At 30.6% G+C, this 25570-nt stretch overlaps 2 protein-coding genes across 2 annotated transcripts; one reads left to right on the top strand and one right to left on the bottom strand.

The window, feature by feature from the left end:
• Positions 1-33: 33 nt before the first annotated feature.
• Positions 34-12170, bottom strand: LOC101268146 (fatty acid amide hydrolase). Its single transcript, XM_004230491.5, has 20 exons — positions 11653-12170; positions 11450-11559; positions 11315-11375; positions 10698-10894; positions 10498-10627; positions 10183-10260; positions 9955-10102; positions 5897-6009; positions 5736-5811; positions 4716-4787; positions 4206-4257; positions 3533-3613; positions 3365-3448; positions 3095-3198; positions 2918-3010; positions 1967-2035; positions 1305-1369; positions 883-944; positions 374-469; positions 34-287 (listed from the first exon to the last, which is right to left on the bottom strand). The coding sequence occupies exons 1-20, from the start codon at positions 11729-11731 to the stop codon at positions 201-203; spliced, it is 1857 nt and encodes a 618-aa protein (XP_004230539.1). The 5' UTR covers positions 11732-12170; the 3' UTR covers positions 34-200.
• Positions 12171-23010: 10840 nt separating this feature from the next.
• LOC101252825 (uncharacterized) lies at positions 23011-24980 on the top strand. Its single transcript, XM_004230525.4, has one exon. It carries the CDS (start codon positions 23269-23271, stop codon positions 24748-24750), a length of 1482 nt encoding a protein of 493 aa, XP_004230573.1. The 5' UTR covers positions 23011-23268; the 3' UTR covers positions 24751-24980.
• Positions 24981-25570: the final 590 nt, after the last annotated feature.

Here is a 25570-nt window from a genome sequence, read left to right as displayed (position 1 = left end):
TATATATTGTGCTGTATATAATAAATATGCATCTATGGTAAGAGTGAGATAATTAAGAACAAAGTTATACAAACAAGATGTGCGTGAGTTTCATGGCCAAAAAAGAAATTTAACTGCTATTTTAAAAGAGATACAAAACACAAAAACGCTAAGCACACTGTGATAAAATCTTGTTTTCTCTTTGAGGTTAGGCTTAAAACTTATTCCTCAGTGGAGTCGTGAAAACCGTTCCCTTTCAAGATGTCATAGAACTCCACTGGCTTCTTCCTATATTCTGCAGACATTTCCTGAAAACACAAAGTCAAAATCTCATTCCAATGCTTTTTGAACATTTTAGCAGTTTGTTACTTGTTAGTTGGGGCGAGGAGAATACCTCAACTGCAACAGCTAAACGCAAGATTGAAGCTTCACACCACGGACGACCAATAAGTTGCAAGCCTATTGGAAGTCCTTGCTTATCATGACCAATCTAACACGTGAAAAGAAAAGTAAATCAATAATATAGTTAAAAAACACGTGATGTTGAGTGATATTTGACATCCACGAGTTTTGGAATCCGATGGTGGTAGCCATCAATCAAAGAGACATCTTAGTTTTGAAGGGAACGAACATAGGCTGTGCAAATACAAATGGAGGAAGTTGTAAAGAGAGAGAGTTTTCAGTCATTCATTTTTACTGCTGTGTCAATATTAATTGGAAAGAAGGTGAGCAGGTCCTCGACAGTAAACCAGCATGCAGTAAGAACCAACAGTTGAAATGCTTAGAATAGGAGCACTGATTGTATATTATCAACATGCAGGTTCTTGTCCTTCTATTCCATATCCTTCAATGAGATTTACTCTCAGATAACTGCCTAAGAGGAAAAAGATGAATATAACTTACAGGGACAGAAATTGCCGGAAGTCCAAGAACATTTGCTGTCATAGCAAATTGCATTAGTCTTGCTGAAAGAGTAGCAAATGAAATTAGTCTAAATAGAGTCAGATCATCATGAGGTGCTGCTCATCATAACAAAAAAAAAAAAGAACTATTGTAGAATTGATAATATTTTGAGACAGAACGCTTCAGGAGTTTAACTACCAAAGTACAATCTGTCTTTAATGCATACAAAAATCAAATTTCTGAATCTACCAACCGGTCAAACATCAAATATTTTATTTATAAGATTTCTCGTGAAATAGCATAGCATTCTCATTTTTAATATATCCAGGGACTACTAATGACTACTACAAAGTAATAAATGATGTTCCTTTATTTGTAAATGATAATTTAAAAAAAAAAAATAGAAACAGATGTTAACCTACCTACAACTTGCAAATTTGTCTCTCCAACTGCAAGAGCACTTTCTGGAATTTCTGGGGCTGTCATTCTGAAAAAAAAAAGTAAAAATAGAAAATTTATGGATTTAAGAGTCTGTGGGTCCACATAAAGATTCAAATAAATGACCACGTACAAAAACCCTTGGTCCATCTACTTCAGTTGAAAAAAGAGGAAGATCTAATTTACTTGGGAAAAAAATTAAAATTCTGCGAAATGGTAAAAAGCCTCAGTATAGGTCATTCTACATGAACATATACATGTCCATTCGATGTGTAAATTTCGCGAGTGAGGTATTCAACGGAAATCTTCTGTGGATCATAACATCAGACAAATGTGACTTCAAGCGTCAAGCTAAATTATGGTGTACAACTTCAAAGACATGAGAAGTATCCTTATCCTCAATACTCTTGTAGAGTCATTCACTGATTAAGCATTATCCACGTGAAGTAAAAAGAAACATATAGTTCCTATTTTGCACCAATCATCTAAAATTGACTTCCATTGAAGTACAATCTTATGTCAAATATCGCTAGATGACTTCAGAAAATTCTACTTCTCTTTTAACATAACTATTTCAGAAACCCACTTCATGATACTCCCATCAACTAAAAGATTTAAGGAAAACAGTTGCCAGAAATTAGTTTACCCAGTGGTAGGTGTTACAATGACATCTACTTTCTTGAAAATCTCCATATGGTAGTACATTATCCTTCGCCTGCAATAAGAGACACGGGAAAGCTGAAATAAATTGAATAGACTTCATCATATTTCTACATGCAATTCCATAGCAAGACTGAAATCTTTTAACATTTAAAGAAAACATAGTAGTACATTTGGCACTTGACATTTTTCCAAAACATAGACAAAAAGAACCATTCAATGACACTTCCGAGACGCAAAGTAACTATGGAGTAAAGAAACCATGATATTAATGACAAGAACATGGATTCTGACATGCTCTTCTATTGGAGTATAAATTTGTTTCTGTGCACAAGCTATGAGCATATCTTTCCTCCAACTGAAAATTTAATACTCCATATGAGCATATCTTTCCTCCAACTGAAAATTTCATACTCCATATGAGCATATCTTTCCTCCAACTGAAAATTTAATACTCCATCCGTCCACTTTTATTTGTCATGTTGCGCTTTTCAAAAGTCAATTTGACTAATTTTCAAAGTTAAATTAGATTAGTTAATTCGATATTTTAAATTAGATATTCAAAAACTATATGAAAAGTACTATAAATTACAATTTTTTGCATATTAATATGATGAAACAATACATCTTAAAATGTTAGTTTGACTCTAAAAATAGAAACCATGACAATTAAAAGTGGACGGAGGGAATCTCAGGTAACTTTCTAATGATTTTACACACAACGAGCTTATAGTGAAGTAAGTAAACCTAAAATCGTTGATGTAGTTAACGCTAGGAATGCCTACTAAATGTCGAACCAAATGTTCAAAATAAAAATGCCAATGATCCAGAATACACTTGCTGCAGCTTTCACATCCCTAATTTGATACTTTAACAAACAACAGTTGAACAAATCATTTCGACATGTATGAAAGTAATTTAGTAACTAATGCTTTACCTAAGACACTGGGCAGATATATAGTCAGATGCTGCAAATGATCTGAAAAGTGCCAGATTTGTGCGAGTGTCATTAGTCAATCTAACTCCTTTCCTACATAAAATGAAAGAAATTCTATATTAGTCCAGAAAACAACATACCAAGCAGTCGTACTAATAGCATGATGGAAAATAATACCCAGCCTCGCAATCAGGATTCAAAAAGGACAGTGATTCAGATCCAAAAGTAACAGTATGAGCTGTGCGCAGCTCACGAAGCTCCGGTATGACAATCTCTGTTGTCTTGATTGCAAAGAGTTAAGCCAGAAAAATAGAATAAACAAAATTAAATCCAGAAAAGTGAACCTGAACTTCAAACATGAAGTCTTCTGAAATAGACAAATCTTGATGTAAAAAGCATGAGTCTGACAGAATTGATCACATACGTAATAAAGAGTACTGGACTTACTTTGCACCCATACCGACGAAATAGTTGGTTTAGGACATCTTCACACTTATCAGATATGTCGGTCGAGCTAACATCGTTAAACCACTGTAAAACATGTCTTATATCAGCCAAAGCTCAACCAAGAGGGTTAAAATCATCAACAACCTTAAGAGAATAGAAGTGCAACACCTTTGTATACTTTCCCAAGGTAAGTGATCCCAAGATATTTGAACTCTCACTGGAAGATAAATCGGGAAAATTAGGGATGGACTGCAAAATCAATCAGTAACAATGTGAGTAGAAAACAGCATGCGTAATGAAGAGTACAACTTTTTAATCCAATGAAAAGAACTCATTTGGCATTGAACCGAATTCAACAGTCTCCAGTACAAGTATAGGATCAACTTAATCCTATGCTTAAGCTTGGTCTTGTTTAGCTATACCAAATCCGTTTGGGGGGACCTAAAACAGCAAGGTTATAATGGACAGAGAAATGTCACAATTTCTTTCAGCAATTTAACTAAAATAGTCCTCATAATCTTTTATGATAACAAGTAGAGTGAATACTGCAGAATTTATAAAAACAGGAACAATGGGACATTCAGCAGAATAAACATCCTCCAAACTGAACCAGGATCAGAATTCTGAAGAAAAATACCCCAAACTTGAGTTATTATGGTAACCAACATACTTCAGTATCACAGATGATCAAACTCAACGTTAAAAAATGATCTGATACTCTATTTACTAATATTAACTTTAAGTATTTCCACGAATGAAGGGAAAAAAAAAGGTTAAAACTGAACACTCAAACAGAACAATATCTTGAAATTTAGCAAAAGTACACTATGTGAGTGATTACAGGATTCAGCTGAATTCGATCAGTTGGAGAGGATCCCGAGATTGCTGCATACCTGAAAAGTTGTAAGAAAAATAGCAATAATCAACATATCAACCATAAGAGTGGTTATCACCATGATCAAGATACCTGGACCAAATTTAACAAAAAGATCCCCAACATACAACCTATTTTTTAAAAATATATATACAACCTAATTGATCTATGTTTACAAGGTCTGCGTACACCCCAGCCTCCTCGGACCCATTTGTGGGACTGTACTGTGAATGTTGTTCTTGTTGTAAGTTCTTTACTGTTGTTTTAGCTCACATAAAGGTAGATGAAATTGATGCAGTGTGTAAACAGTGCAACACCTAAATAATTTTACGTGCACTTGTAATCAAGTCAAAGAGGTAAATAAAAAATCCATGGTTGACTGTACACAGTAAGATACTAAGATGAATACCAGAGATTTTCATGACCAGAATTGACTATTTGTTTGTAAGGAAATGGGCAGTAAACCCAATTACTAACACAAGTATGGCATCCTCAACAGTAGCTGTGATGGGTCCAATAATTGTGACAGTTCCTGCTTCCCACAAAGACCTGAGAAAAGAACAGAATTGGACAAAATTATACACATATCTACCGTTGCAACATGCAATCTCTGCTAAGTGTATGGGAGTTCATTCTAGTATCATTGACAATGGCCAAAATGAAACATATCACAACATAAAATGAACTTAATATTATTTCTTTTAGCATCTAGCTTCTTGGACATGACTAGATGAAAAATCACTCTCCATGTTCATGCATACAAAAAAAAAGTCATCTGACCAAAATTTGTAAGAAAAAATTAGCTTGCTTCAGTGCGCACTCAAATAGCATTCACAGGACATGAAGATCATTGTTATTTACTTGTTTTTGGATTCTGTAATGAAAGAACAGAAAACCAAGACTTTTCTTTTTTTCACCGATACCTTAATCCTGAATTATTGATGGATCTGCAAGATTGTAAGTAGTGCATGTACACGGTGTCTCCTTTGCTGTCGTATCACGGTATGGATAATGTAAGCAGTGTGTGTAGAAAGCGTATAGGGCTCTTCTTTGATTACATTTCTAAGCAATGTGCAGAATAGAGTTATAAACCACTGCAGTAAAAGGCTTCACTTCTCTACAAAGCTACCTTATTTCTAATACCATGAAGTGCCTGAGAAATAATGCTTTTGAGTTTAACTATAGCCTACAAAAAATATACTTGATTACATGCCTTACACACAGTTTTAGGTTTATAATGATTGTTTCACTTATCCACAAGCGAAATGAAAAATGCCCTTTACAGCTATTGAAGAATACATGTTAACATAGAGACTTTAAGAATCCAGAAAATAGGGATAACTAAAGAGAAGAACAATTTTTAGGCTAGAGTACGAGGGAGGCAAGTTGTATGAAGATCATAGCTTTGACAGCAGACAGAAAGTTTTCCTGAAGGGAACAATATAATTCATAAGCCTAAGGTTGAGATGCACATTGACCTGCCATTCATGAACTTACCCTGTCAGGTCAGTCCGTCCAAATGTTGTTTTTAAGCCCACAACCCCGCAAAGAGAAGCAGGAATTCGTACTGAACCTGGACTTCAAATGAATGAATCTTGAAAATCTATAACCATTTTAAAACAAATTAGTAATTCACTACGCCCAATATGTCATACAACCTCCAGCATCTGTTCCCAATGCTGCTGAGCACAATCCAGAAGCGACAATTGCAGCTGAACCTGAGGAAGAACCACCTGTGTACCTTTTTGGATTATGCGGATTTCTAGGTGTACTGCCATAGAAAAATGCTCATTACTGCCGTGGAAGGTAAAATATACACTCAACCTAAAGATACCCAAGAAACAATAGTTCCCAGATACACTTCAAAAAATTATATTCCGAGAACAAGGAAAGATATCTAAAGCGGTCTGTATGAGTGACTTGTCAAATATTAACTCAAGCAAGACTCTCAGTCACTCAACCAAAGGAAAAAGACTACAAAAATATAATAACTGGACTGGACAACATTTTTATTAGACATGTTGAAATATGTAGCTTAAGTAAAGAATCATCATTCAAAAGAGATGTAGGGAAACAAAAGTATTACTATTCTGCAGTTAAATGAGTCAAAATGTGGCAATGATCACATAACAGCCAAAAGAACACCACCCGACAACCTCTCTTGATCAAGAAGAATGAACTAGGAATAAACCACTCTGGTGAACCTTAAATGACTACAACAGAACATCCAATACTCATGTAACGATTCAAAAAAAAAGAGAATTATGTAAATAAGAATAAATAGGTATTTAAGGGCATAATTGTCCTTTCACGTTTTAAATGAATAAATAAATAAATAAATAAAACAGATTTGTATTTATTTATTTTAATGTTATTTGACTAATTCTTGAATTAGTCTCCTAATCCAATTAGCCCTCTCTCTCTCACGCTTCTAAACTCCCTCTCTCACGTTCTCCATCTTCCTCACATTATTTCTGCCAAAATATCAATAATTTTCATGCTTGAAGAACTCACAAAAAATTTTTTTAAGCAAAAGAAAAAGTAATCAAAACGTCAAGGCTAAGAGAGGTATACTTTGAAGTGAATTGGGAGTGGTTTGGAGGAGTTTTCCGGGCAGCAACATTAAAGTTTGAACATCGATTAAGGTATGAGTTTCTCTCATGGAATTCTTTCTCCAAGAGTACTTTCTTTCGGACGTTTCTTAAACTCTTGAAACTAAGGTTGTTCCCCTTCGTATGTCCTTGTCCTTAGCTCCCTAATGAATTTGTAGGATGGGTATGTTGTGCTGCTAGATTTTTGCATGAATGATGTGTTTAAATTAAATATGAGTGTGTTTATGTGCGGGAAATCGCGATAATGATCATCAGAATATGACCGGAAAAAGTTGATGTATGGGTGTGTATAGGGCAGTGTTTTAGGCATTGTTTTGGGGTATATAAGTTGTTTATTTATCATGTATTTTATGTGTGAAATGGGTGTGCAATGTGATGTTCATTTTGATGAAGCATAGTGAAGTGAATGAACCATGAAATCTCCCTAAGAACTAATGTGAAACTTGATGAAAAAGTGCAGAAAAAATAGTGGAATAAATTTCCAAAAACATAGAAATAGGTTTAAAAAGAATCTGGAAATTTTTGGATGTCAAAGAATTAAAAAAGAAATAGAGGGGCTGTGGGGGTTCGAACCCACCACCTCACAGCCTCCTCTTCAGCGAAAATGAGAGGAAAAATAAGGGGGCTGTGGGGGTTCGAACCCACAACCTCCCTATTCAAGCGAATTTAATTAAAAATAATAATAATAGTAAATTAAAATTCTAATTAAAGTTGGAAAATTAATTCTCTTATGTAAACATTGAGATTTAATTTAGAATTTTAATTAAAAATAGAATATTAATTCTTTTATGTAAATATTGAGATTTAAATTGGAATTCTAATTAAATTAGAAAATTATTCTTTCATGTAAATGATTGAAATTTAATTTAGAATTCTAATTAAAATAGAAAATTTATTATTTCACGAAAATGTTGAGACTTAACTTAGAGTTCTAAATTTATGAATATTAGAACAAAAATCAATGAAAAATATAAATGATATCCAAATAATTCAAAATTTGGGTTCTCGTGTCCAAACCTCCGTATTGATACATAAGTCATACGTGAGTGAAATATTCAAGAATAATGTCATCTACGTAGATCAAAAATCAAAGATCTTGGCATATATACAAGATACATAAGTCTTGTAATACATAATCTTAGAAAAACAAGAATTCACTTAACGAACTATAAATGAAGCCTCATGGCTTGTATGTATAGATATATAAGTTTAACATACGTTCAAGAATAAGTGAACCTAAGATATACGTAATGAAATGAAGAATGTGGCGACAATCATGATGTGAGGTTAATGCGTATGATGAGAGCAATCTTAAATAAGCTTAAGTAAATGTTACCGATACATACTCACCAATGAGAGTGTAAGATAATGAAGAGACCAGTCTCTATGAATACTCTAATAAAAATATTGAGTTTAAAACACTTAATACTAATGATGAGATGAGAAATCATCTATTGAGCTATGATGTCTTCATACTAGAAGCAAACTTCTATGATGTATGAGTTGCATGTAATGGAACTTTATACCGAGCACCGATAGGCTAGCTATGAGTGGTGATGCCTTCTTTCGGGAAGGGCGGAGGTTCACGTAATTCTCATGAGATGAGACTGTCCGGCTTGCCGGGTATGGGTCTCCACACATCTCCTAGTCTTTGAACCTATATTGCCACTATAGGGATCTGGCGGGGTTAAATTCCCATATACGCTAGCATGTTATTTGAATCGCTTTGGCCGGTGATTCCACCTCTTTTCGGTGTGGGGAAGACACTGGATTTCATGATGCTCACATGATCTATGTCGGTTAAAGTTAAAGTTCCCAATGAATGAATGAGGCCAGCCTCAAATGAATCATATAAAGAAATGAATGATACCGAAGGTGTTAGGATAGGATAATCAAGAGGTGAGCTAGATTCAGGTAATGACATTAGGTCATTCCTGATCATTGCACAGCAAACCCGATGAAAGTCTTAAACTACATCCTAGGTATAGCTGGTGTTCGCACTGGCCTATGAATGAATTGAAATGAAATACGAATGAATGAGTGAAGCAGACTCTGTGTTTGCTAAAGAAGGCTCCCTAGTTGAGGTCTCATATGTTGAGCCCTCATTTTGGAAAGTCTTAAAGTTAAGTCTATGATAATAAGGTCTCATGGTATACGAATGAATAATATGAAAGAAAGTATGTGTTATATGTTATGTGTTATATGAATATGTTATGTTTTGTGTGCTATACGATAATTATAATGATGCATGTCACTCTCATGGCATAACTTTCCCAATCTCAATTTGGCAAGTCCACTGACTTGACTTCCAAAAATCATGTTGTTAGGAAAGAGCTATTCTTCCTCATGCATGTCCCTGGTGTGTACTTGCATATACTCATACTTAGTACAAGTGTGTACTAATTCCATACGAACATCTATTTTTAGGTGCAGGCACAGGTGGACGCTAGAGCTACAGGTTCGTTGTTGCAGCTATCCGGACATCAGTATTCATCCGGAGTTTGGTAGGTCCTCATGCTTTCGAGGATGCTACTGTTTTACATTCTAGCGTAGTTTTAGAGTTGAGCTAGCGGAACATGTTCCACTAGCGTTTCTTTCCTGTTTTGGTTCAAACTTTGTATTGGTGCTATTTTGGCCGATATACAATTAATACTTAATGAATTATTTCTTTCAGTTGCTTATCTCTTAAATGTTAGATGGTTGATGATGAACGATTACGAAATGTTAAGAATGTTCAGCAAGTATGATTAAAGAATCAAAAATTTCAAATTTTCCGCTAAAATTAATCTATGTAAAGTAAGAATGACATAAGCAGGCTTGTCTGCGACCTCTGAGAGGTCAACGACGCCGGTCTCGTCTGGGGTCTAGATTCCGGTCGTGACAACTCAGTCACAGAAAGATCAAAATTGAAACAGAAAGGAAGATAGAGAAATCAAAAAAGTATTCTTTTGAGGGACGTCTTTAGCATACTCCTGTTAATTGTGAAGTCCTTCTTCAACATTCACAAAGCCAATATTTAGCATATATCTTTAAAAAATAGTCATATTTGCTATTTGTGTTGGAAATCATTTTTCCAACATGTGGGTTCAAGGAAACAAGTTTACCCATAATTTGGATTATTTCCTGTTGTGCCCATACCAAACTCATGCATATTTGTCTTTCCTACTAAAATTGCACCATTGTTTCGTAATCTTGACACAGGAACCCCATCTGCCTTCACCTGGCGAACCTCATGAAACCATTTAGAACCACCTGCACTTTTTTACAGGGAGAAATGTTCAGCCAAAAAAGGCAGAGATATTTACCGAGGAAATATGAAGTTAAACAAATACCTTTTGAAGGATGAGGATAGCAATCAATGTCATCCTTGACTGCAATGAAAATCCCTTCCAAGATTGACAGTTGTTTTCCTCCATGACCACATCATTAAAGAAAAAAAAGATGAAAGGGAATACGGTTTAGTAACAAAATCAGCAGACTTGGCACAGTAGTTTGAGTCTTTGAGATAAGAATTATTTGCAGGAATCTAATATCATTTATTTGATGCCGTGTGCTGAAAACTTAGAGAAAAAGAAAAGACAAATTGTGAATTGCATATGTAGGTCCTTGCAAGATCCAACTTTATGCACATCAACAAATAAAAATACCTTTCTCAAATCTTTGAGTGGAAGCTGCCGCTTGCCTTCTCACTTCCTCGGGGTCAAATGAGATCAATAATGGTGCTGATGGCTGCTTACTATTAAATACCTCCATTGCTGAGATAAAGTGCTCTGCAACCTTTAGCATGACAGAGCTTTATTAGTCTTGAAGATGACCGAAATAAAACAATGAACCGAAAGTCACTTGCCATGGATGGGGTCGTAAGCTTATTTCTGTATGCATATTCATAATCACGAATTTTCCAGCAGCGGAATTGGGATGATTCTCCTGAATCAGAACTCCATCTACTAGCAGGATCATAATGTGGAAGATACTTAAATGCTAAATCAACCTGTTCTTTAGGTTTTCCATCTTCTCCTAAGCAAACAACACCAGGCTCTTGCTCTAAAACATACTAAACAAGTCAGTACCATTAGAAAAACACCTGAATTCCTGAATTCTAACTTCAACAGGATCATGGCAATATTATTCTTCTTTCCATTTACACGTCCGAAAATCAGCTGAGTATTATTTTATCACCAACTAATTGGGAAGGGGGGAATGAAAAATAGATGTACAGATAGACGACAACAATAACAATCATGACTCAATCCCGAGCAAGTCGGAATCAGTTATACGAATCCTCCATGTCCATGTCACTCTAATCTAAGCCCGTCCCAATCTAATATCAAAAACTAGTTTCACTAGAAAACACTAGACCTAAAGCAAATTTACAAACATGATTAAAACTTAATCCCAACTAACTGGAATCATTTATAACACATAAAATAGTGAAAGATAATCAGCAAGAGCTTAATATAGAACCTTGAAGAGGGAACTGGGGAATGAACATGGGAACCTCTGGTATCACAGTATTCTTCAGAATCTGACAATAAAAGCACAACCGTTGTTTAATTTCTTGATCTCCTTTTTATGCATCAAGATAGCAAGTAAACAAACCTCAGTAATCCCATTCTTCTCCTTCAGATGACTAGCAATAAAAGAACCAATTACAGGTGCCTCGATTACTTTAACAAACAACTTGAACCAAAACCCCGTCAAATGTGGAGCTGCAAATCAGTTTTAAAAAAAAAAAAACTCAGGGCGAAAAACACGATACTGACAATGTAATCCATCATAGCGAAAAAGTTGAAACACAAAACCTTCAATTTTTTCGGGTAAATATTCGACGGCAGTAAGGTCTACTTCATTCGCCGGCAGCATTACTTGTTTTTTCACCATTTTTCAGTCACAATTTTTGTACTGTACAAAAACACAGCAGATACAATCAAAGAAAAAAATTGACAAGATAGATAGATAAATTATGCTACACAGAGTCTTGAAAGTCGACATATAGCAATGAAGAAGCATTGAGTAGTGAACATCAATTAATTTAATGTCCATTGTGACAAGGACATTGAGTTGAAATTCAGTTCGCCATTGTCTGGACCTGGAAAAGGTCTCAACCGACAATAATAGGAAACTTTTCGTACCTATAATATAATAAAAAAATATTTATCATAGCAATAATATTTTTTTCATTTGATTACTTTTAATTTATTTTTAATATAAATTTTAATAATAATAATATATTTTTATATAATTACAATACATTGTATCAAATTTTTATCAAATAAACATAATAAGCACGAGTTAGTTTTCAATTGTTTGCGCAGCAATACGACTCACCGCCGCCTTATTATAGTGTTACAAGTAGCGTTACTAATAAGCAGTTATTTAGTTTTTAGAAATACGCACGCGTTACTAATTGTTATGGTAATTCATTGTTACCTAATTTTCAACGGTTAATTTTAACGCGTTAATTATTAGTGTTAAAAGTAGCATCAATAATCCGCAGTTACCTTTTCTAACAGTTGATTTATGCGTTTTAATTATTAGTATTAAAAGTAGTGTTAGTAATCCGCAATTACCTAATTTCCAATAGTTGATTTTTGCCCGTGAATTGTTATTGTTAAAAGTAGTGTTAGTAATCCTTAGTTACTTAATTTCCAAGGGTTGATTTTTGCGCGTTAATTATCAATGTTAAAAATTGCATTACTTAATTTCCAATGGTCGATTTTTATGTATTAATTATTAGTTTTAAAAATAGCGTTCCTGATCCGCAATTACTTAATTTTCAACAGTTATTTTTGCTTTATATTTTATTTATCATATTTTAGTGTAGATTTTGCTTGGCATAACTTTTGCTTTGAGCAGAAGGGTTATTGGCAACAATTCTTTTTATTTTATAAAGATAAAAATAAATTGTCTTATATTCTTATTTTCCTTGTTTCTTAATTGTATTAAATATATTATTGAACTTCAAATAGTAATAGTCATTTCGTCTCAAATTAATTATTTGTGCTTATTTTTTTATGTTAAATATTTGAATATATGATAAAATACTTGTTTAGATATTTCCAATTTATATTTTAGAGAAAGACATTCTTATGTCCATAAATTAATCACCTAACGTATGTATTCTCATTTTAATTATACACGACAAGATTAATAAAAATATTTTATTATCAGTTTGAAGATTAATTATAGCTTGAAAATATAGTGAATCCGACATTGTAGTAGTAAGCCTTATTATGAACTCAGCGCACCATAATTATTCAAATTGTGACAACTTATTCACGTACAAAGTGAAATCTTACTAAATTAAATTTGATTAATTAATAATTTTTAAAATAATATTTTTGTCAATTTTGATTTAGGTCAATGAAGAAATTCATTTTGATAAGATAATATATTTTCAGAAGAGCTCTATATAAATATATGGTCACATTAATATTATAAATTAATAATTCTTTAAAAGTATAATTATATTTAAGACAATTTAGTAAAATGTGATTCTATTGTGTTTTGTTTTTTATTAAAATTTAAATATAGTTGAAGCCCATCTCTGATTTTCTTATTGCATTCAAAAATTTTGGTATTGTCTTTCCGAATTGCATAAGAAAATAATGAAAAATACTAAGGGGACGTTTGGTAGGCTGTATTAAAAGAAATAGTCCATGTATTAGATGTGGTATAATTTAATACCGTGTTTGGTAGGAATGTGAGTCTATGTATAACTAATTCATGGATTAGTTAATACCTCCTACATGGTATTATGTGATGTATTACTAATACCTTCTATTTGGAGGTATTAGCTCTAATACCATGGGACTATTCTAAGTAAAGACAAAAATACCTCTCAAATCCTTTTAATATTTTATTTGTTTTTTTGATTTTATATTTTATATTTTATATTTTATATTTTATATTTATACTAATAAAGGTATTTAAATAAATTAGCTTACAAATTTTATTATTTAGATATAATTTTTTATTTCTAAAATATGAATTACTTAATCTATTTATTATTAATATAAAATATTACAATCCGACTAATATGTTAATGTTGATGTATGAATTTAAGAACAATTCATAAGTAAAATATTGTCTCTTAATAAAAGTTCATTAGACATTAGACAAGTAGTCTAAAACAAGAGTGTGTGTGTTTGTGTGTGTGTGTGTGTGTGTGTGTGTGTGTGTATATATATATATGTATATATATATACATACACATCTCGCGTATAAAAATAGTTTAATTTATTTTTCTATATTTATTCTATATTTTTATTTTATTTTATGATATAGAGTTTTTTTAAAAAATTTATTGATACAAAACAAAGTTCAATAAATTTTCTCTATAATCATTATAGTTATGTGACCTTTTGAGTTATTAACTCTAATTTAATAAGATGACAATTATTTACTCTCAAATAATTTAAGTGAGTAAATAGTGAACATGACAATAAAATTTTTATTCTCCTAACTAGTTAAAAATGTTATAAAAAATAAATTCTCCATTAATTATTTACTTTGACTCAATTACATGAAATACAAAATCTCATAATAACTCTAGGGTATAATTGGAAAGTTTTTTTAAAAAAAAACTTCTAAACCACACACAAAATTAGATAAGAAACAATGAACCAAACACTTGATAAAAATAATTCTTGCATTGCTAATCCCTGCATTATTCATTTTTGTACCAAACGACCCCTAAATGCGATAAGTTTCCTTGTGCATGTGATAAGGTATTGTATATCTTCAAATTTATCATCAATATTATTTTTTGGAAAGAATCTAAAATACCCTCGAAGTATTGAAAATTGTACACAATTACCTTTCATCCACCTATTGGCTCTAAAATACCCTTCATATTGGCTCACAAATACTCTCTTCATTCACCTTTGGGTCCAATTTAACCAATTCTTTTATGGAACACCATTTAAAATAATTAAATAATCATTTTAATTACGTGACGTTTAACCATTGACTGCAAGTTAATTATTTAATATATTTTTTAAACCCGTTCCTTTTTAATTAAACACACTTCAATACTTATTAAACTCTCCCGATCCAATACAAAAAAATCCAATATTTTAATATGAGTATTTCTCCTTGTTTGGTTTTTTGATTTATTTGAATGACTTTGTGGGATTTTTCATTTTTATGATTTTTAGTTGTAATAGGGAAATACAAAATTGTACTTTGAAGTGAAATTGTGTTTAGTTTTTGTAATTTTTTTTTTTAAGTATTGAGACTTAAAGAGCCTCATTTATTTCCAAGTGAAATGAAAACATAATTATACATATGCTGATTTTCGTACTTGATTATAGAAAAATATCATATTAAAAAACTTTGATTGATTGAGCTATTTTAGTTATTACTCTATTTGCTAAAAATTAGAGGCTTGCCCCCCCCCCCCCTCCCCCTCCACAAACACATACGAACATAAATATATATATATTTGAAGTCGTTGATAAGATAGATACGCCACATGAAAATATTTGGTTCTTTTTGTATAGGGTTGGGCGAGTTTAATAAGTACTGGGCGGGTTTAATTAAAAATATGTGGGCTAAAAATTATATTAAATAATAAAATTGCAATCATTGATTGAGTGTCACATAATTAAAAAGATTATTTAATTATTTTAAATTGTGATCCATTAATGAAGTGGCTAAAATTGGACTCAAAGGTGGATGAGGAGGATATTTGTGAGCCGATAGATGGATGTGAAGGTATTTTAGAGTCAATAGGTAGATGATGGGTAATTATATACCATTTTCAATACTTCAAGAATATTTTACATCCTTTTCCAATTATTTTTTCAATTGTATTCACAATTTCTTTCAAATTCTGAATCTTTGAAAATTTATCATTTATTAAATAATACTTTTATAAAATAATAATATTTTATAATTTCACTTATATTAATTCAGTGATATTTTTCTCTTTAGTAGTCGGGTTATTATTGAAGACACAAACATTAGCTTACTTCTGTCAGAAGTTTCGGCTAATGCATGAAAAATGATAAGTTATATATATATATATATATATTACTCTTTTTGTCCCTATTTATTTATTCATATATTTTTTCATATTTATTTATCCATTTTAACAAATCAAGAAAGTGTAATAATTTTTTTCTAATATGTCCTTATTTAATTCTAGAAAATTTATAGTACTACTAAGTTGTAATGTATGCTTTTTGAAACTAGAAAATATATTTATTATACTTGGTGAGTTGCATAATTTTTTAAATTATCGATATAATTGTAACTAACTTGTAATGATAATTATAACTAACTTGTAATGATAATTAGTGTCTTAATATGCATGTCCCTTCTAAAGTGAACAACTAAATAGTAATAGAGGGAGTATACTATAGAAGTGAATGTTGAGAAGCATGGGGTCAGCCGGTCAATTGATTGATTTGACCTTTTCTCAACTTCTTCTATTTATATTTCATAATATATCTATTTTAATTTATTTTTATTTTAGTATTTCGATCCTTCTCCTCAACTTTTTCTGTTTATATTTCGTATTTTATCTATTTGATTACCTCTTTCAAAATTTCACATGTACTGCATAATAGAACTAAGAAAGTACCATGTATTATTTGGAACCCACATTGACAATTTTATAAATCACAATAATTAACAATTTAAAATATTTGAAAATTATATTAAAATGTGATTAACTCTCAAATTTTCACACGTGCCACGTAAATTGGCATAAAGGAATACATTAAAAGTACTATTAATTATAATTTAAAAATATTTAAAAGCATATTAAAAATTTAATTAAATCTCAAAATTTAAAGTGCATCATATTAATTCAGAAAGGAGAAATAACATATATTTAGAATTACATACTTGAAGTACTTTTTTAAAAATTATGATAAAAATTTAGTTAATTCTCAAAATTTTACATGTGTCACATAATTCACAACAATTAACAACTTAACAAAAGTATATAAAAAATTATTTCACTCTCGAAATATCACATATGCCAAAAATATTATTTAAAAATTACGTTAAAAATATAATAAATATAATAAAAAAAATATTACTATTTAAATATTTAACTAACTCTTCTAATTTTATTTGTATCACATGAGTTAAAATAACTAAATTAATATATACTGAATCCGTACTTGTGTGGAACTTTATATCTAGTATAATAAATAAAATAGAACGTTAGTTATTTTTTTAACAAGGCTAAGTACATAAACAATCCCCTTAATTTATTTTTATATTTATTTTGACACTTTTAACCTAGGCTTGTTCTATTTTAATTCTTAAACTCCATCTTTTATGAAGCATTTAAACATGAATACAATTTTTTATGATTTCCTTATTTTTAAAAAATGAAGTGTAGCTATTAATTTTCATTAAAAAAATTAGCGAATGAACGATCTTTTTTTCTTGAAAGAATAATATTATATTTTGAGATTTTCTCTATATTTTTATATGAAAATAAACCGATGAAAGTTTTTTAATTTTCTTTCTTAAACATTAAATTAAATTAAATAACATTATATATTTATTTATTTTTCTTATCATTAAGGCTATCATAATTTAATGCATATACGTTTTATTTCTAATATGACTCAATACGAATTTTTTTAAAATGCATTTTCAATATAAGTAAAAAAATGGAGGATATTGTTTATTGCTAATAACACTATTAAAAAATGTTACAACTCGACTGACTTTTCGAAATGTCAATTATTTTTAACAGAGAAAACAAACAGAATTTCGTAAAAAAAAAAAATCACACAAAAAATATAGAGAAACTCTTTTTAAAAAATTATAGAGTACTTTTTAAAAAGGAATAATGTTCGTTCGTTAACATTTACTATAATTAACTTATAAATGTCGTTTTTTAAAAAAATAAAAAATTGTAATTAAATAACATATACATAAAAAATAACCATAAATATAATATTATGGAGTGTCAAAATGAAAAATGAGGAAAAGTTAAGGGGAAATGTATATCAACCCCCTCCGTTCACTTTTATTTGTCATGTTTGCTTCTCTAAAGTTAATTTGGTTAATCTTCAAAGCTAAATTCACTTTTATTTGTTATGTCGCGCATTTTAAAAACTAATTTGACTAATTTCCAAAATTAAATTGAATTATATTAATTTTGATATTTAAAACAAAAATTTTAAATATTTAAAAATTATATAAAAAATATTATAAATTACAATTCTTTAATAAAAAAAAATATTTTAAAATATTAATCAAAATTTTTATATATAATCTAAAAATAGAAATTCTGAGAAAGAATAGTGGACAAAGAAAAAGTTAATAAATAAGCATGGCAGAACATGAAGGCTGATAATAATGAGAGGGGATCGATCAGATGAGGGGAATTATAAATGTTGTACATTCATAACTATATAATTAGTTTCTACTTTCTCCGTTCAATATTGTTTGTTATGATTTCTATAATTAAAGTTAATTTATAAAAATTTTAATTAATATTTTAAAATGTATTTTTTTAATCATGATTTCTAATTTTTAGAGTTAAATTATAAAAATTTTAACTAACATTTTAAGATTGTAATTTTTTTTAATCATATTATATGGAAAAAAATGCATATAATATCTTTTTTCCTTTGTTTGCATTTCTTATTTGTTTTTCCAATACGATTTGCCAGCAAGAAAACCATGTGTACGTATTGTATTATTACAACTACTAGCTACAGTATTATTCTAGTCAACTCAAAATACCTCCAAATAAAATTTAAATAATTTTTTTTACATTGTTTGTTCAAAAAAAATGTAAATAAAATGGATTATTCAAGAACAGTAAAATTGATCATTTAGTCCACCTATCTATTGAATAGTTATTTTAATGTACTTATTCAAATTAATATTATAAAATGAAGAGAATTTATTATACTTTTATCTTTTTATTCTTAATATCAATAAAATAATAGTTATCAAATTTAGAATTACAATTATTTTTAAAATTAATTTGTTTTTGGTAATTGGGTGGTCAAATGTGTTATTTGACTTTGAAGGATAGTAATAAAGTTGCAAATGTCGGAAGGAAACTATCTGGTAATTATCGTTAAAACATATGAGCTTTACGGCTGTCATACTAAATAAAAAAATATTAAAAAGTCGATTCACTTTATATTTTTATGGTTTTAAAAAAAGTATTTTTATTTTCTATTTAGTTTGTTCTAAAAAAATAATATTTTTTTTTCTATCAACACTTTAACTTTAACTTTCTACATGATATGTTTAAGACCACCAGATTAAAAAATATTTTGGTATATTTGACATAACTTTAATTTAGAATCACCAGATTAAAAAATATTCTTTATTTTCTTAAACTATATTTCAAGTCAAATTATTTCATCTTTTTTTTAAAACGGAGAAAATAATATTTTTCAATATTTAAAATTCAAATGAGTTTTTGTTTATAATAAGTTTTCTATTTATTTTATAAGTATTTTTAATTATCAATTATAATCATTTTTTAGTACATTTACATAGTTATTAAATATAAATTATTTCAAAGAGCATATAATATCAAAATTAAATTTTTGATTTGTAAAATTTAAACTATGACATATGAATTAAAACGGAAGAATAATCAACAATAGCTAACGGATTCTCTCTAACTTGAAGAAAAATAAAGTGGAACCAAATGATGCTGTTTTGTATCATGATGTATAGATTTTATATTCACGCTGGTTCTTGTGCTTGATGCAACTTTTTTTTTTTTTTTTTATAATAACTAGTACTATATCATATCTTACGTCGAATATTGCTGTCTTAAAGCTGTCCATTTAAATATATAATTGATTAATGCTAATCTTATAAGTATATACTATTCTTTTACCATAATAGATCGTAACATTTTTTAAACACTTCTCCTCGGTTTTGCACATGCCAATGATGCTAGCATTTTTAAATTTCTCAACTATGTACATGCCAATGATGCTAGCATTTTTAAATTTCTCAACTATGTATATATATTTTTAAAACAATCGATCGATATTCTACTTTATAATTACCATATAATTAATTTAAACTTATTTTTTGTTCTAAATGAGATATCGTTCTTTCTAATTCCTTCTGAATTGAATCCAACTACCAATAATTTTGGATAAGGAACGTATTTAGGAATACAAAGTCAAGGTAATACATTGTTATTTATTAAACAACCAACTGAGATTTATGTTAATCATGGTGTGAGAGATAATGAAAGGGACCACAAATTAGAACACTTGATTAATTAATCCTACAACTCTACAAAAAGATGGCTAATTATATTCCATTAATTTTAGGGTGTGCAAAAAGTGGTTGTATTTATGCAAAATGTTAATTACTTAGAAAAAAAAATATTTTTGATCAAGAGAACGACACGTTATTTGAATTTGTCAATTTAATTGCAATAACATAGAATTGGCCGACAAAATAAATCAAAATTAGAGAAAATTGAAGTGTTTAGCTCATGAGCCCAAATTTGTCAAAACCAACCCCAATGACCAAAAAAGACCTCCAAATAGTTTATGCGTTGACCTAAGTTTTTTTAGAATGTAGCAAAGCAAATGAGTAAAAATTGCAATGTCCAATATAGGAAAATGGTCTGATATATTCTTTGACTTTATTATTTAGATCAGATATATTTTTGACTATAAAAAATGATTTATATATATTTTTATTTTTACAAAATTTATTAAGCGATATATTAAATCATTTTTCTTATGATCTTTCATATTGGGTTCATTCTCAATTAAAAAAAAAAAAAGAACTTGAGTGAGAGAAAAGAAAAAATGAGACAATGTAGAAGCAAACTAAATTATAACATATGTTAATATTTATCTTCTAACAAACGAACAAGAGAATCTAACTGCAATGCATGTTAAGATGTAAGAACATTGAGATTTGATTTTGCAAGGATAACATTATAAATTACTTATGTCTTCTTAATTAATAATTATTGTGCTGTAATTTTAAATAACCATTATATAAAACTTATATACAGATAAAAAAATAATCATGTCATGGCATATGGCATGATAGGATTCAAGTTACGTCTTATCACATGATGATAAATATAAATATTGAGAACAACGGCGGATCCACCGGTTAGGTTCATCCGAACTCCTTTAATAAAAAATTATATTATTTATATATGATTAAAATAACTTTTTAATTATATTTAGTAGATGTCAATCTCAAGTCTAATAAATTTTAAATTTTTTTATTGAAAATTCTGACTCCGCCACTACTTGATCGAGAGACTTCATCATTGAGCAAAGCGTGGTGGAAAACTTGTAAAAGTAGATAATTACTTATCATACTCTACTATATAATTTAATTCTATATGATTAGGGCATGTCAATTCACATCCACATTTTTAGAAAATAAAAAAAATTAAAGGTCATTTTCATGTAGAAGAAGATAATGAACTACCTACCATGTGCATGCCAGGTGCTGTATTAATTTTGTGTATTAGTTTGCTAATTGGCTGCTTAGTTTGCTTACACGGACAAAAACCATTTGCCCAGCAATTCGATTAACTCCTAATTCACACCATTTTCAACTTTGTTGGTAGGGCACAATTGACTTTTTATCATCTTCTTTGGTCATTTTCTAATGTTTGGGCACCCCAATTATTATTTTTATCTGGGGTTGTATTTATTTAGTTACGTTTTTTATTTATGTATTTTTTAAAAATATATAAAAGAAAAAATAGATATAATTTATATGAGACGGAGAAAACTGAAACTAGGTAGATCTACACATATCTAGAAGGAATACTATATGTACATTACATAACTAATTAATTAGGATTACATTTATTGAGTTAGGACCAAAAGGTTCTTGTATAGGGCCAATCACTATATAGTAATCCCAAAAGTTGTACTGAAGCAATTGACTTATAACGTTTGAATTGAAGGCATCACATTGATCGAATCAAATCAAAATGATAAAACTGTGGTCCAAATACATCCAAATCAAAATTGTAACGTGCCTATTTTGAGATTGATTTGTATGCTTAATTGCGAGGTAAATTATATATTATTCACCGTTTTAATTATTACACTAATGTACGTATAAAATTTACCAAGTTTTTATGATAAGAACGGTGTTAAAGTGGTTGATTGATGTTCACTTAAATTCTATTCGTTAAAAGAATATGTTATACATAATGATTAAAATCTTAATTTATGATTATAATGAAAAATGGTTGTAAATTCTAGCCTTTGAAGGCAGTAAAGTTAGTTGAGTGTGTTACACGATTTGTTGTAGAGATGATATACTATGTAATGAATAATGTCAAAAAAAATTTATTGACCACCATGTCAGACTAGCCAATAAAATAAATTAGCTAAGTAACTCATTTCGTGCCACTTGACATTATGGGTATTTGATTTAGTTTACTATAAGACTAGTTATCAAATACTTGTGTATCCCATATTGAATGTATAAATATTTTTAAAAAATTCAAGAATTTGAACGAAAGTTTTTAGCTCAAATAAAAATATAATTTTTTAATATAATAATTAAATTTAAAAATGTCTAATAGAAAGAGGAAAAAAACATACACACGTAAAAAAATATAATTTTTTAATATAATAATTAAATTTTAAAATGTCTACTAGAAAGAGAAAAAAAAACATACAAACGTAAAAAAAAAATTAGAGATGAAAATAGTATTCAAGTAATTAATTACTAAATTCGGCAGTTTAGTGATTTATTATATTCATTATTGAAAAATATAAAATTAGGTTATTATCAAATATATACCTAAAAAATAATTTTAATCATATAAAAATAATATAATTTTTCATCGAACGAAAACCTATAAAGCTATGGTGTTTCAGCCATTAGTTGTGATCTTTTCGAAGGGTTACAATTTTTTCATATAATTGTAATCTCTTCGATAAGGCACAATAAACATTTATTTTTGTTGTATATAAATAGAGAGATTTCTTTTCATTTAAAACAACAAAAATTCTAACATCTTCTTCCATCATCTTTTTCTTCACAATTAAATATACGTATAATTTGCTTATGTTATTATTACTATGTAATTTTATATGTAATATAATATAGTGTTTTAATTTGAATGAACGATAAATTTCAAGTTTTATTTTATAAATTTACGGGTAACTTTTACTAATAATAATAATAGGGTAATAATAATTACATATTCGTGTTTAACGATTATAATTTTCATTAATTGAGTCCTAGCTGACTATAATTTGGCGTAATTTTCTACTGAATCAATCGGAACAAGTTGCAGACACTTTCCGTAAAGTCACGGGTGAGAATAGTAATTCCACTCTCTCAAACAGCCGCTTAAAATCCCCCCATCTTCTCCATTTTTTTCAGTCTTCTCTAATGGCCTAAACTCTACTTATCAAAAATACAGTAGAAAATCCTCCTAAACCCCCCAAAACATGGAGAACTACTCTTACACCTCTTACCCTGAATCCGGCGATTCATCTCCCCGTTCCCGTGAAATTGATTTTGAAAACACTGCCGCATGGGAAGATCCGAATCAAATCCCTAATTATAAGGTCAAATTCATGTGTAGTTATGGTGGTAAGATTCACCCGAGACCTCATGATAACCAGCTTGCTTACATCGGCGGTGAAACTAAAATACTATCTGTTGAGCGGAATACTAAGTTTCCTCTTCTCATTTCTAAGCTTGCTGCTATTTGTGATACGGATACTGTTTCCTTTAAGTATCAGCTGCCAGGTGAGGACCTTGATGCTTTAATTTCTGTTACTAATGATGATGATTTAGAACATATGATGCATGAGTATGATCGTCTTTATAGAGCTTCACCTAAACCAGCTAGGCTTAGGTTGTTTTTGTTTCCGGCCAATACGCCGGCGACTGTTGGGAGTGGGGTGTCGCAGAGCCGGAGTTTTGGTTCGGAGGATTCCAAATCGGAGAAGGATAGGTTTGTCGATGCGTTGAATTCTGGTCCGATTCAGGCGTCTCCGGCTGCGGGGGCTGTTGCACAGCAGGTTGGAAACGCGGATTTTCTGTTTGGTTCAGAGAAAGGGATGGTACCGCCACATGTGAAATTGAGAGATCCGAACTCTGAGCAAGTTGTTAAGGAACCAGAGATGCCGGTTCATGGAGTGGATGATAGGATGATGGGGACTGATCCGATCCAGAAGCACATTCAGGATCTGCAGAGATTGCATCTAGAAGAGCAACAAAATTTGTATCGTCGGAAAAGCGACGATAATCTGACAGCGGCTTTCCCCGGAGGTGATTATTATGTTCAGAGAGGACCGGAGAAAATAGCTTCTCCTACCGTGCCGGGTACAGTACCTGCACAGGTTGGCTATTGGCAGGAAAAACAAGTTCCCGGAGGAGTACTGCCGGCGAGCAGTCTCGGTATGGAACAACCAGTTTACATGATTCATCAAGCACCGGCCGGAGCATATCAACCACACCAGCACCAACACCAACACCCACAATTTGTCAGGCCAATGGCCGGACCACCGGGTCAAGGGTACTACGCCGTACAGAGGATGCCACAGGAGCCTTACAGGGATCAACCAGTTTACAATGTCATGCCTAGTTTACCACAAGCAGTACCGACAGTTGCAGCGGCACCACCAACTTTACAATCTCAGGTACCTCCAAAGGTGGCTGGTTATTCGGAAGGATATGGCATGGTAAGACCCGCAACTACCATGGGAGTTGGTGTAGCAGATGCAGGTGGGTACACACAGATGGCGTACGATGGTGGAGTAGGAAGGCAGATGTACTATCCTCCCCAAGGTGGTGTCATAGCGCCACCACAACAACAACCGCAGTACCACGCAATGCCGCCACAAGCTGTTGTTGGCTCCGATATGAGACCTCAAGAAGCTGCTAAAGTCGTACCTGTGAAACCTACACAAACATCAGTGTGATTGATCTGTGCTTTCCTATAAAAATGATCAAAATAATAAAATAAAAGTAGTAGGGGAGTTTATAGTATAATCCTGTTTATCTTGAGAAGATTTATGTGCCATATCGTGTACATTTTGAGTGGAGATTGATTTCTATGCTTCTTCAAGATTATATCTTCCTTTATATCATGCAATGCATTTTGTGATTTTCCATTTTTTAACTTGAAGAAAAAGTATCCTTTTTTCTTGAATGAGTTTAATATAACGTTTTGCCACAATGATAAGTATTTTAACTTCGACTTTGCGTTTATTGATTTGATATAAATTATAAAGAAAATAAAAGGACGCACTAAATCAATTTTGAACTCGATCTGATATTGAGTAGAAAGGTTTTGGGTTTTGTGGTTGATGATTAAATGTTGTCGTCTGAATGGGCACCTAAATTCTCACCTACCAACTGAAGCCATTTCAATGATTTGTCACGTCCCAAGAATGGCATGGCATGTGTGACACTACTAGCTTAATTTAATTTTCAGTAAAAGTAATATATAAACTCCAATTTCTTCTTTATTACCCTATCCTTTACTTGCCAAACAATGACAAAATGGTAATTGAATAGTCTGGAAGTATACTTTAAAATAGAACTTTCATTGCCCTTACAAGGCAAACATCTCAATTCAATAGTTAAATCACACACATATCTTTATTTTATTTTAACATAAATGGTGAGAAAGTTGCCACTTCCATTTTACAAAATGCCAAAAAGCAAAACATCTTTAGGTTAATGAGATCTAGTAAAGTGAAAGAGAAGACAAATATCTAGCGAAGTTAAAGATATTTG

The sequence above is a fragment of the Solanum lycopersicum genome, chromosome 1 (genome assembly GCF_036512215.1).
Source record: "Solanum lycopersicum chromosome 1, SLM_r2.1".
Lineage (NCBI taxonomy): Eukaryota > Viridiplantae > Streptophyta > Magnoliopsida > Solanales > Solanaceae > Solanum > Solanum lycopersicum.
The sequence above is the reverse complement of the archived record's forward strand: the minus strand, read 5'-3'. Positions and strand labels throughout refer to the sequence as shown.

What these genes read in the sequence shown, in the direction of transcription:
- LOC101268146 (XM_004230491.5), bottom strand. Translation starts at nt 11,731, where the DNA reads ATGGTGAAAAAACAAGTAATGCTGCCGGCGAATGAAGTAGACCTTACT. An exon ending in GGACGGACTGACCTGACAGG is followed by an intron (nt 4,788 to 5,735) that starts GTAAGTTCATGA and finishes TTCTTTTCTCAG; the next exon opens with GTCTTTGTGGGAAGCAGGAA. An exon ending in CCTTGGGAAAGTATACAAAG is followed by an intron (nt 3,449 to 3,532) that starts GTGTTGCACTTC and finishes CATGTTTTACAG; the next exon opens with TGGTTTAACGATGTTAGCTC.
- LOC101252825 (XM_004230525.4), top strand. Translation starts at nt 23,269, where the DNA reads ATGGAGAACTACTCTTACACCTCTTACCCTGAATCCGGCGATTCATCT.